This window comes from Frieseomelitta varia, unplaced genomic scaffold (assembly GCF_011392965.1).
Source record: "Frieseomelitta varia isolate USP_RPSP 00005682 unplaced genomic scaffold, Fvar_1.2 scaffold_265, whole genome shotgun sequence".
NCBI classification, from domain to species: Eukaryota; Metazoa; Arthropoda; class Insecta; order Hymenoptera; family Apidae; genus Frieseomelitta; species Frieseomelitta varia.
Window position 1 is genome coordinate 200465 of NW_025109996.1, and position 14220 is coordinate 214684.

Below are 14220 nucleotides of genomic sequence, written 5' to 3' on the forward strand. Positions count from 1 at the left end.
TAAGTAAAGCAATTTATGCATAACATGAATTTATTTCTTGTTCGTATAAATAATCAATTCTAAGGGATAAATTCGAAGAAAATGTAAAATTTTTTTGAAGACGAAATATCTCGAGATATTTTACTGAAAAAAACTAAACATTAGATGTATCGTTTTCTTACATCTACAATTTTTGGGAATAATGGTGAGGATAATTTAAAAAATACGAACTTTTCGAAAAATTGTTTCAAGCAGTTTTGTAAATGCGAGGAAACCATACAATTTTCGTGTAAAGTTTCTTTTCATATCTTATCATTTTCGAGATATTTCGCTCTAAAAAAAATTTTGCATTTTTGCAAGTGATTCGAAAACTATATTTCGGTTTTATCCTTTAAAACCGAAATATGACACGGACAAAAAAATAGATTCATATTATACATGAACTGTATACATACGCTACTCTCTATATATAAAATTTCACAGTTTTTTGAATTTCCTAACTTCCCTTGTCAATATCTACTCATAATCGACTCATTATCTACTCAAACGATCTACATCTGTAAATGATGAATATAAATTAAAATATATTATATACGTATATATTATACTGTATTATTATTATTTATTATGTTATTGTTGTTATTATTATCATATTATTATGTATTTTATTACATTATTGTATATTCATTCATATCCTTTCTAAACTGTCAATAAATTTATAAACGAATGATCTACAGATTTATGAGCAACTAATTACGCGAAGAAAACTCCACAAAATCTAAGACTTTTCACTTTCAAAAATCACTCACATTTTTTTTTCATTACTTAGTAATGATTCAAACTTCAACTTAACATAAGTATACTTGAGCTAGTAATAAAAGCGAACGTTTTCAACCGTTTAAATATCAAAATTACTGAGTATCATTTTGAAATCGCTTTGAATCGTTATTTCGCGCATCGAAATCCACCTTCTGAGTTCGTGATTCGACATTTAATTCAGCGTTTCCAGAAATAAGATGAAATCCAGAAGTAAGATGTAATCCAAAATCGGGAAGACCAAATTTTGTCTGAAACAATGTAAATATTCCCTAACATAATGAAAATAATCGAACCCATCCAAAACACGGTACTTAGACTACTAGCCACAGGAAGCTACCGCACAAGCCCAATAGCCGACATACTATTTGAAGCCAAAGAACAGAGAACAAAACTACTCAGCTTAAGATACACAATAAAAATAACATCAACACCAAATAACCCAGCATACAACACTACTTTTGCCGACAGATTAACAAACCAACGCAACAGAAATTCAAGACTCCCGGCACCATTCTGCACAAGACTAAAAGAATATTCCAATACAAGAGAAATTACTTCAACACCAATTATTGAACGCAACCACGGAAAAATAGCCCCATGGACATTAAAAAACACCAAAAACAAACACCTGGCTAATCACAAAAAAAATGAAAAAAAACAACATGAAAAATGAAAAAAAAGAACACAAACAGGATTTTCAGAAATTAAACAACACCTATGAAGAATTACCACAAGATCTACACAGACGCCAAAACCAAACACGGAATCTGATTCGCAATAGTCACAGAAAGCACCACTAAAAAACAATGGCTCTCCAACCACACATCCATCCTGACCGCTGAAACATATGCTCTACTAGAAGCACTACGGTACAAGAAAACAAATAGAAATCAGCGGTAATCTACACAGATTCCTTGACTTCGATAAACGCGATAACAAACATCAGTACCACCAAAAAGCACGAAGTCGTACAAATGGTTCAGGAAACATACACCGAACTTACTCGAACGACCATAAACAAATAATAATCACCTGGATCCCGTCACACCAAGGAATTGAAGGAAACGAAAAAGCCGACTCCTTAGCCAAAGAAGCAACAACAGACCGAACAAACGAAGCCAACATCCCAATACCACACCAAGACCTATTAGCTTCAACGAAACCAAAGCGGAAAGAGAAGAATGGAACAGATTTGGACTACGACAAATAATAAAATAGAACCAAAATACATGACATAGCACACCATTTCTATCAAAAAATACCAAATAACAATCTAAGCAGAAAAGAAAGGATAGCTATGACCAGGNTACATGAATGCAGAAAATACCGAAGCATAAGAAGTAAATATGGATTAAACCAAAACACCGCTCTAACCTGCCAGAAACAACAAAAAAATGTTATCAACTACCTAAAGGAAACCCAACTACTAGACCAGTTATAAAGAGTCAATTTTGACACGTCGCTAAAGACCACGTAGTCGATGCGATGCTAAATCCCCATTTAAAAAAAAAAAATTTCAAGTAAATATAGTTAAATTCAACGATAGCTGTGTCAAGTGATGAAAAATTATGCTCTTCCATTAAAAAAAAAAAAAAAAGAAAGTTTAAGGAGTCTTTAAGATGTTTCAGAAATGTATTGTATTCAGAATAATTAACCCCCTATCTCAGATGTTTCAGAGAAATCAGAATACGATAAATTATCAGAAGATTTTTGATAAAAAATAAATAAAGAGTATAAATTTTTATTTATGTATCTAACGAGAAATCGTTCAACTCCCTAAAGATACACCGTTGTATAAAAATATACAAAGTTCATCATTTTAACCACTTTGATAATTCTAGCGTTAAATGAAGTAACTTGAAACTATAGTGCAAGAATTTCAGAACGATGTAACATAAAGTAAGAAAATAAAAGCATGAGAAATAATGAAAATGAAGACTTCGAATCGGACACTCCAAGATCACACACGAATACCTCCTAAGCAAAACAGAACCACATTTCTGCAACACCTGCAACCAACAAATCATCACTCAACACTTGCTACATGAATGCAGAAAATAGCGGAACCTAAGAAGTAAATACGGATTAAACCAAAACACCGCTCTAACCTGCCAGAAACAACATCTCCTTTAGATAATTGTTATCAGTTATCTAAAGGAGACCCAACTACTAGACCAGATATAAAGAAAAAATTCCAGCACGTCGCTAAAGACCTCGTAGTCGATGCGACTCCAAATCCCATATAAAAAAAAAAAAAAAAATGTAAATATTCATGTTGTAGCGTGTCGATCCGATCCACGTATTAGAAACGTTGATTAGATCGGTGGTTTGCTGCTCTCAACGTTAATGAAAGTCAGCTGATTCAAAGAAAGGTTTTGTTTAGTGTTGGATTGGTAGGATTCTAATTTGTATGATTTGATAATCTGACGAACTTGAATTATATGAGTAAGGAATGTAGAATCATGTAAGAGAGAGATTGAATTGGTAGGATAGTAAGATTTGAGTGAGTTGCACGTAGGAGTGCTATGAGGAGACTTCTGCCTACTTTGGTGGATTATTGTAAACTACCGAATTCTTTTTTTCTTTTTCTCTGTAATTTGTTTTTACTACAGTTCCTGGGATACCGTGTCCCTATACCTGCATTTAAAGTATTTACTTTGTTATTTCTGTTTAGCTTGTTGGTTTCTTTCTCTTTTTGTGATTCGTGTGGGTGTGTGTTGCAGAAAAAAATTTTCAAGAAACCTGCTTAATTTGGTGATCTTGTATTAGTGCTTTGTTAACTCTGTGAGATAGCGTGTTTAGGGAGTCTTGTCCTGATTTTTAAGGAGCTGTTAGTGACTTTGTATTTTCCTATGTTACTGATGAGGGGGTTTGTATGGTTATGATTGTAAGAGAGTTACGAATGAAATCCTGAATGGTCGGTATGTTCGCGATATCATGTAATATTCTTATCGGTGTATCATATGGACTGGTTTAGGATTATACGTATATAAGAATTTGTTTTGCATCCTTTGAATCTTGCTTGTATGTGCCTATGCGGCTGCCGGCCAGATAAGTAGTCTGATGCACGTTTTGTATATGTTGATCTTGACATTCGTTTCTAATCCGTTGTTTTTCGCAATAAGGGGATAAAGCTGATGAAGAGCTGGGTATGTGGGGAGCCCATGTAATTTTTGTGTCTAAGATGACTCCCAGATACTTGGCTGTGGTAGTCCAGAGTATAGCTTGGTCTGCTATTTTGATTGATTTTGATACAAGATTTTTCTTGGTGGTGAACATGATTGCTTGGGTTTTTGCGCGGTTGAGCTGTAGTTTCCAGTCTTTGAAGTACTTTTAGAGTAAGTTAATATGGTTTTGTATGTGTTCGGTGGCTTTTGTGAGGCTCCATGATGAGGCGTAGATTGCGATGTCATCGGCGAATATGGCTGTGTGTCTGTTTTTGGTCGTGGGAATATCGTTGATGTAAAGTGAAAAGGAGAAGGCCTAAAATAGAACCCTGGGTATGACTTTTTTACAGGTTGATTTGGTTCCGTTGATGGAGACACAGAATTTCCTATCGTGTAGATAACTGGTTATTATATTTATAAGTGTGGAGGGGATTTTTGTTTTCATATAGCTTGATTGTTAGAGAGTCGAAGTTGGCTTATTCTTTTTTTGTTTTTCTCCATGATGATGTGTTCGGTGACTCGCTGTAATTGATGTATGGCTAAGTGGTTTTGTCGATAGCCGAATTTCTGCGGGATTATTATGTTGTGCTATTGGTTATGAATTCCAGAAGATGACATTGGATGATCTTTTCTAGGGTCTTGCCTAGTATATCCAGGAAGCTGTAAGTAGCTTGTAATGTTTGTTGCGGGTTTCTTTGGTTTTGGAATAGGAATTACCTTGGCCATATTCCAAGTCTTTGAAAAATAGGCAAGTTGGAAGCATGCTTTATAGATATAATATAACTGTACTATTGGTTTGATCGGTAGTTTTTTGAGCGTGATAGCCATTATCTTGTCGAGTTTTTTGTTGTTTGGAAGGTCTTTAATTATATTTTTAATCATTTTAGGATTGCAGTGTGGGTGATTATTTGAGGATGGATGGGTTGTTTGAATGAGAATTAGTCTGTGCTGAATATCTTGTTCGAGTGGAATATTGATTGTATGCTTGCCTGTGTATGTTTTGGAAGTTTTTGGCTAAGCCTTCCGATTTTTCTTTATCGGTGTACAAAATGGAGTTTGGGGCTGTGTCTTGTAGAACAGGTATTTTAGTTTTTGAGCCACTGGTGATTTTGTAGGTTTTTGTTGCCATGTGCTGTTTTGTTGCCATGTGGGTTATTTTTTTCGAATTTCGTTTGTGAGGATGTTTCTTTGCAGTTTGAAGATCGGATTTCCAGTTCTTTGATACTTCCTTCTCATTTTGTTTCTATTTATTTAATTGTATCTTGACAGAGCGGATCGGTTAGGCCTGCGTTGTGGGTCCTAGTTGCTTTTCAGTATGCTTTCTGTATGTGTTGAGTGAGGGATTTGATTTCAGCGTCTATGTGCGTTTCGTTCGCTAGATTGGAATTTAGATTTTATGCTTTCCAGTCAGTGTGTACTGTCGTCTTTGTCCTTCTTGCTGTTCTGTAGTTCTTGGAGAGAAAGCTCTACCGGTAGATGGTTGGATGATAGATCATCTATGGTTCGGCAGGTGCAGAAGTATGATGCATTCGATATGAAAATGTCTATGTTGGTTGGTGTACTATTGGATTGTTTATGTGTGTTGGGCTATGTATAACCTGGTAATCTCTGAGATCCGAGTGGTTCTTGATCGCTGTTCCGTTAGCGTTTCTGCTTATATTATTGCGGTGTTTCGCATTGAAGTCGCCTCCGATAATGAAGCGTCCCGAACGTTGGAGAGGAATGATACTTTCGAGATCGGCTTGGCTTATTTTCATTTTTGGCGAGGCGTACGTGGCGCCGACCGTCAGTGCGAGAATGTTTTTGAGTTTTATTGCTATAAATTCTATGTTGTGTGAAGTTGGTTGCGGTATGTCTTCGACTGGGATGTCCTTGTGGATTGCTATGAGTACCCCTCCTCTGCTTGTGGGCAGTAGTAGGGAGTTAGGTTTGGGTTAGTCCGTCTCTTCGATGTATATCAGAGTTGATGAGTTTGAACTTGTCAGTGGATGTTAGCCAGGTTTCTGTGATGATTGCTATATCCGTGTAATGGTCACTGAGGAATTTTTCTAGTTCGATGGTTTTGTTTTTAACGCCAGTTACGTTCCATAAAGTGAATTTTAGTGATTTTTTATGCGTCATCATTTTCCAACTCTTTTACTATTACAGGATAAATGGTGGTTTTTACTCTGTCTAAGTTGTTTGTTCACCTTGTGTAGTGTTTTTGGATTAAGGAAATTCTTAGGAATAAGTCAAGGTCTATTGATTTTATTTGGGCCAGTTGTTCCCAATGCTTCAATGTCAGGATTTTTTTGGATTTCTACAGGTGAGGGTGAACGGCTACCGAATTTTCTTTCTGGGTTGATCATATAGATGTGTTTGAGCGAGATCGGTCCCAGAAAATAATATTTAAACTTTCTAATGGTCCTAGGATGCGTGAAAAGTTGCGATAAAGAAACTTGCCAAGCCTTAGAATTGGGAGTCAGGTATGACTACAACAATAAGATAAAAAATAAGGACGGTCAAGGAAAATGCTTGCCGTGGAGGAAATAATGAATTTGAAAGTTTTTATCCTTGGCTCGAAGAATTTATTTTTCGCATCTCAGTTTAATAGTAAGACCGAACACATGTATTGAAGAAAGTATTGAGAAAAAATCCTGGAACATCAAATCGAAAACGTTCTGTTGAACCTAATTTTGTGAAATTGAAAATTGGGGAGGGGAGGGGGGGTACTTAAGATAATCTTTCATATATTTCAAAATAGCTAAAAATAATCTCTATAAATTAAATTTTACTGTTGCACCACAAAATAAACTTTAAGTTAAATATTTTCTAAATTATTATTATTTATAGAAATTCTTTTTCGACTTGTACACCACTTTGTACTTAAAATGAAAATTACATTTAAATATCATTTCTTTATCTGTATTCACAAAACTGTGAATTTACATTAATAGAAGTTTTGTAATGAATAAAATTTGCAAATAATCTGCAAGCAACTTTCATAAAGTAAATATGTACATACATACCCACTCGAGAAAATTTAAAATATAATATTTCAAAGTATTGAAATTGTAGTATCGACAAAGCATTAAATACATTAAAAATGAAATTCTTGAATAAAATTGTAATATTCATATCTCTCAGAGAAAATTATATTTATTTATATTATATTATTATATATATTTATTTAATTATTAATTTAATTATTAATTTATATATATTTATCTAGTTATTAATTTAATTATTAATTTATATATATTTATTTAATTATTAATTTAATTATTAATTTATATATATTTATTTAATTATTAATTTAATTATTAATTTAATTATTAATTTATTATTATACATTATATTATTATATATATTTATTTAGTTACAAATTTATTTCATCTAAAAAAAAAAATGGTTCTGCAAAATTTTGAGCGAGTGTATATTGTGTACCAATATATACATGTATGTATATATATTCATTCTTTCTTATAGCTCATTTCGAACATTTTCCATAATTACATAACATCTGTGTTTGAAACTAGATTTTGTTTATTTCTTGAAAGTAATCAGGTAACTGTCCGCGTTTGTCCGAAGCTTTTATACATCTTTTAACTCTTGCGAAATTCATTTCTCCATTTTTCTTACTTTTCTTATTCAAGCCAAGTGACAAATAATTGTAGAATCGTATCTGAAATATTATTTGTCGTGTGTTATTCTAATACCTACTACCTCTTAAAATATTATTGGCGATTCTTTATTTTTTAATAAAAGGTCAATAACTTTGAATTTCGCGAATCACTATTAACGCGTTACAACATTTTACAGGATTTCGCATTTGGACGTACAAATTATTTTCCGTTTTATTGGAAAATTTTGAAAAATAATTGGTAAAATCGTGTGTCTAGTGATAATAAAAAATTCATCCCAAGCTTACTAAATATCAATTTTTTTTTTGCATTTTAACGTCTGTTTTTTATTATTATCAAAACGAGTTATGGCATCGTAATCTTGAAATGAATTCGAATTAGAAAATTATGCAGAGATAATGTGTAAGATTGTCAATGAAAAGAAGTATTTCTGTTCATTTTGTCAATTATATTTATATTAAATTAAATTATATAGTATATTGTATATGTTGTATACTAATTCATTTTTAATTATAACTATAAAAGATCTCAAATCTATATCCCGCTCCATCAATTTCATAAAAACGTCGTTTTGTCTTTATTTTAGTCATTGATCTTTAGAAATTTAAACATAATAGCAGTTTCTGGTACGAAAATGCGTATAATTTAAAAAAAAAAATAGACCTCACAATTGTAATTTAATTATAAAAGAAATCATTTTCATTGATAAACGTTAACATTACTTTCAAACGTTATTTATCGTTATTTAACCTCTTGCGCTGGAAGACGACGTGCCACGAACGTCGAGAATTTTTTGTCCCAAAATTGCCATATTTTCTCAGTTTTAAGTATATTTAAGTAAAACAAAATAGGCAAAACAAATAATAAATTTATTCTCAATCATTTCTATCCAGTGATCTATCATACCGACGAGTTCAAAAATAAAAAGCGACGAATTATTGTATACGGTTTAGTCACTCGTTATGGTCCGCAATCAGTTGCCAGCGCAAGCGGTTAAACGTTAACACGTTAAAGTTGCATCCCCTCGTTTCTCGATAATCGTGACAATTTTCTTCGAATTGCTTTACAGAAAGCGCTGCATTGCCAACATCCGGCGTATCGGCAACTTTAGCGGAAGTTCGCAATGAAGCGAAGACAGACGCGGCATTCAGACGCATGTCGGAAATAGACCGAATCCTGCTTGAGAGTTTGGATATCGGTCGTTCCAGGCCCAGGCCCACCGGTCGATTCCTAACGATGCACAAGAGACGCCGTAAGAGGCTTACCACAAGATCCTTAACCGAAGAACCTGGTATACTGGACGATATTTTCCATGGCCTGGTTCAGGTAAGCCATTGATCTCCGGGAATATAAACTTTATACATATCTCCTACGTAAAAATGAACCTATTTTCCTCAGAATCGTATCGAACGTAAGATACGGGTGACACTTACTGACAAAAATTAAAATCTGAATGTAAATATATCTCAGAAAGCTATTCTTTATTTCAGAGATGTACGTAAAGTGGAAACAAGAGTTATATAGTGTGAGAACGTGATACTTATACCATACAGTAACAGAATATGTAACAGAGTATTTGTTGGAATCTACTTTTATAAAACTCGCAATTAATATTGAAATAAAAGTCAAAAAAGTCGAAATCTTTGTAACCAAAGTTAAGAGACACATCGCATACGATGATATATAATGATATTAATGATGATCGTTCTTAATAAAAACAATATAATAAATATTTATAATTTTTACAAAGTTCTAATGGTAGATTCTCATAACTGCATGACATTTGCGAGGCGTTGATTTAATTAACTTATTCAGTGTATACAGGTGAATAAACAACTGATATGAATAGCGATATCCTCATGGGCTGCCATAGACAAATCCAACAGGTGCATTGAAGATCTAATCACTAAAATAAAACTGAGTCGATACATCAGACTATAGATTTTTAATTTTTTCCATCAAGTTTCATTGAATTTATGTCTGGAGATTGACTTGATTAATATTTCGTGCCATGACAAGAATACCACTTTTAGAAGAATACTTGGGATCGTTGAAGTGACCATTTATTCAATTATTATTCATTATTTTTCACAATTTCTTTCATTTGTATTAACGAATAAAAACCGATTTAGAATTCTATTTATTTGTATCGTTATAAATTGTCGCTGCAATGTTGGATTCCGTTTAATGGAGTCAATACGCTTACAATTTAGAAGAGTTTATTCCCTTACAGTCGTGGTCGTGTATGAAATAGAATGATATCGAATGATTTACAATGTTTAATGCTCTTGAATATGATGTAGAATGATTTAGAATGTTTGATGCTTTTAATGATACAGAGTGTCTTTATAATGATTTAGAATGTTTTATGCTCTTAATGATACAGAGTGTCTCTATTATGATTTAGAATGTTTTATGCTCTTAATGATACAGAGTGTCTCTATAATGATTTAGAATGTTTTATGCTCCTAATGATACAGAGTGTCTCTATAATGATTTAGAATGTTTTATGCTCCTAGTGATACAGAGTGTCTCTATAATGATTTAGAATGTTTTATGCTCCTAATGATACAGAGTGTCTCTATAATGATTTAGAATGTTTTATGCTCCTAATGATACAGAGTGTCTCTATAATTATTTAGAATGTTTTATGCTCCTAATGATACAGAGTGTCTCTATAATTATTTAGAATGTTTTATGCTCTTAATGATACAGAGTGTCTCCATAATGATTTAGAATGTTTTATGCTCCTAATGATACAGAGTGTCTCCATAATGATTTAGAATGTTTTATGCTCCTAGTGATACAGAGTGTCTCCATAATGATTTAGAATGTTTTATGCTCCTAATGATACAGAGTGTCTTTATAATGATTTAGAATGTTTTATGCTCTTAATGATACAGAGTGTCTCTATAATGATTTAGAATGTTTTATGCTGTCAAATGTCTCTAAAACATGTCCTTATATACATTTGGTTATCATTGTCAAGTGGAAGGGGAAGGAGCATAGGTGACCAATTATTGGATCTTGCCCTTATGACTAACTTATTCACAGTCCACTTTTATGTGGACTGTTGCTAGCTCATTGTCAGTATTTGCATAGATTCAATATTGTCTGTGTTGGTCAACAGCAAATTCATGGTATATAGAAAAAATGTAGTGTTGTAAAAGTACATTTTTCTTCTTACATTATTAACAGAACAGTCTGCTTTTTGTCAGTAAGTGTATTATTTCAATATTTTTTAATTTTAATAACTTTAGAACTTTAATATTAATAACTTTATTTTCACGTTATTAGGCGAAATTAGTTAAAAATGCATAAAAAATGATATAAATTTAAAGAGAGAAGGAATATTGAAAAAAATAGTATTAAGTGTTATATGAATTATGGTTCTTACAAAACTACGCAGATAAAAAATTGTCGATTAGTGATACGTAGCGTTCTTAATATCGGATTAAAAATTTAGAATTGTCAAAGGTAAATCATAATGAAGGAAAAAGAAATTAGAATTTCTTTTCTAATTGTTCTTTGAGCTTGCGACATGTCAATCTAGACTTGGGTGTTTCGTATTATTAACTGCTTTTAAATTTACTGGTTAATATTTGCAATTTAATGTAATTACGCATATTATTATCTTTGATCAAACTTGTTCAAAGCTGATCCATAAATTATTATCGTTAATCTCGAATTGATACACGTTATACCAGTATTAAATTACTAATTATTACCTTGATAATAAACTACATCTGATGTGTAATTTTGACTAAATTTTGACTCAATAACTAGTAATTTTGACTAATTTTGACTCAAAAACTAAGTAGACAATTATCGATGACAACGAGGTCGATGAAATTTTTTAATTTCTTAATTCTTATGCTTCTAAATCTTTCCGCTCTTAAATTGATGAATTTTTTAATCTTTTGATTTTCAACATCCCGAATCTTAAACTTTTCAAATATTCGAATCTCGGGATCTTCGAATTTCCTTATAAACGAGCATTGCTCGCGAGACGTTACAACATTTCAAGTTTCTAAATTTAAGACATTCTGAAAATTGATGTCAGTAGAGGAAGAAACGTCACGTTCAAAAAAATTATACAACCAAAAAAGAGACATTTTCTTTTGAGATACTGTTTTAAACTGTCTTAGAGATACAATTTTTCACAATATTGATGTGAATATCGAGGATTTCAAGATTCATAATTCTTCTTACGAAGCGATATGAAATTTTCAACGTTATTAGTTTTCTTTCGAGTTTTTCATCTCAATTTTTTTGGGAAAAGATAGAAAGATGTAATATATTATTTTAAGTAAAACTCATAGATTTTCAATTTCCTGAAAATGATTCTTTTTAAGAAAAGTTGATGATTTTTCGTGGTTTGGAAATATAAGACACTGATTTTCGACGTCTCGTGAACTTGAAACTGAAACACTTCGCGATCAGCCAATCAACTCTTCTCAAAATTTTCATTGCTCATCAAAATCTCAAATCTAGAATGATTCTTTTTGTTTCAGTAGACTTACTAAACTAATTTAACAAGTATTATAACTAAACAAGTATTATCTGTTTATTTTCTCGTTATTTTTCATAATTAAATACCGCTCAAATATAAAATCAATCTAATCTAATTCGAAACCTCATATCTTTTTTGTGATTCGGAGCTCTCAAAATTTAACTAAGAAAAAGAATAAAATCAATGAATAAAAAATCGATGGTTATATCACCGTGATAATGTACGACGGTATATACTCTGAAAAAGTATTTTCAGAACATTCGGCATCATAGTCGATGAAAAAGATCCAGAAAGATTCGGATGTCAATGTTCTTAAACAAAAATGTAAATTAGATGTTTTTGTATGTTGTTATATTTTTTTTTAATTGTGATATTTTGTTTAATTTATATAGCTGTTAACTCCAGTTCTTAAAACAAAAAATTCCTAAAATTGGTGCTTCAAGTTTTAAGAGTTTCGAGTTTTCAAATCTTAGAATGTTTCGGGTTCGAGTTTCGAAAATTTAAAACTTAGCTTCGAATTCATCTCAATTTAAGATACTCAAAAAGAAAATAGTACAACAGACACCATCTTTCATTTGAGTGGACAAAATTAAAATCTAATAAATAAGTTTTTATGCACTTGTGGAAAATTTGAAGATACGAAAATATATATAATACACGTAATATGCAAAAATATATAAAATATCCAAAGAAGAGTATTGATTATAATTCTATGTAGAAGAAATGATCTTCTATTTAAGTTCCATGTTAATTAATTTCCAGTAAAAATCCATAAAAATCCACAGTTTATTAATAAAACTCCGTATGATCTAAAATACGTTATTATTGTAGTATGTACTTATAAAGATTTAGAAAATCATTAAACAGTCTACTACATAAGTAGTATGTTATATTATGTTGTTTTAGAAAGAAAGCATTTGTCCACTTTCTTACTGAGCTTCTCTTTACTTGAATTTATTTTGATAAACAATGAGATCCTATTTCTTAAATTTTACACAACTCATTCGATTGAAATAAATTTTGCACAACTTATTAGATTGAAATAAAAACTGGTTAATTAAAATCGGCCCAGCTAATCGGATCGATAAAATCCGAAGTAATTAAGGAACTGAAACTGTTATGTAACTGAAGCGGAAAACCGATGATAACGGTCGAATGACCAGAACCTTTGTGCAATTTAACCGGTTAAATGCTAATACGACATTACTGTCGGTCAGGACTGATCATCACACTGGATGAAAATCATTAATTCTGCTTAGAAGATTTACTCGGTTTATTGGTGTCCACGTTCGATAGGGAAAAAGAAAATATTACTGTGTTAGAAAAATAATAATAATATTGCAAAAAAAAGGTAACATTTTCAAAAAGTAAGAAAAATATTTTACTTAATCATAATTTATAATTTAATAAAGAGAAAGGAAAGACAATGGTACATATGTTTTCAGTTGTGTTATTTTTACAAGGCATTTTTTTATTTTCATTAAAATGTTTCAATTTTGCATCATTCTTCCTAATCATTATGCCTTCGAGGCAATGATGTATATAATATATATATACATACATGTACTACAGCTAATGGAAATGATTACTTTTTGAATATTTCTAAATCGAAATACTTACTTTTTGAATATTTCTATTTTCTCTCTTTATTGTTCTTCGCATGGAAAAATATATATACAATAAAGAACATAATTGAACAAATAATAATGAAAAATTGTCGATAATTTAAGCTGATGTAAAGTTATAAAAAAAAAAAATTATATAATCCACTTAATCTCATTTTAAAATGTAAAGCTTTTATTTCAACAGTCGTGAATTCGTTTTTTTAATGATGATATAGCGGATGAGAAAATGAAAATATTATTTTCTCGAAAATTGTAAAAATTCAAACTTAAAAACATTAAAAGAACTTACTTACTATACTTTTTTTTTTTTTGCTATTCTATCAAACTTCAAATAGTAGAATGAAATGATAAAAATCCAAGGAATCCAAACATTTTGTCATTTAACTAATGTTCAAAGTTTATAAAACGATTTAAAAAATCGTACAAGTTTTAAGAAATCATTGTAAAGAGGAGATTTGTAATCTTCAAGATCATAATGGATTTAAAAAAAAAAT

At 31.2% G+C, this 14220-nt stretch overlaps 1 protein-coding gene across 6 annotated transcripts in view; it reads left to right on the top strand.

Annotated features, from left to right (window-relative positions):
* Positions 1-14220, top strand: part of LOC122528853 — a 175201-nt gene that overhangs the window by 145523 nt on the left and 15458 nt on the right. For all 6 annotated transcript variants that reach the window (XM_043654425.1, XM_043654427.1, XM_043654426.1 and 3 more), the window contains exon 3: positions 8658-8914. In XM_043654425.1, the coding sequence (XP_043510360.1) occupies positions 8658-8914 (257 nt within the window). The remainder of the gene's footprint in view (positions 1-8657; positions 8915-14220) is intronic.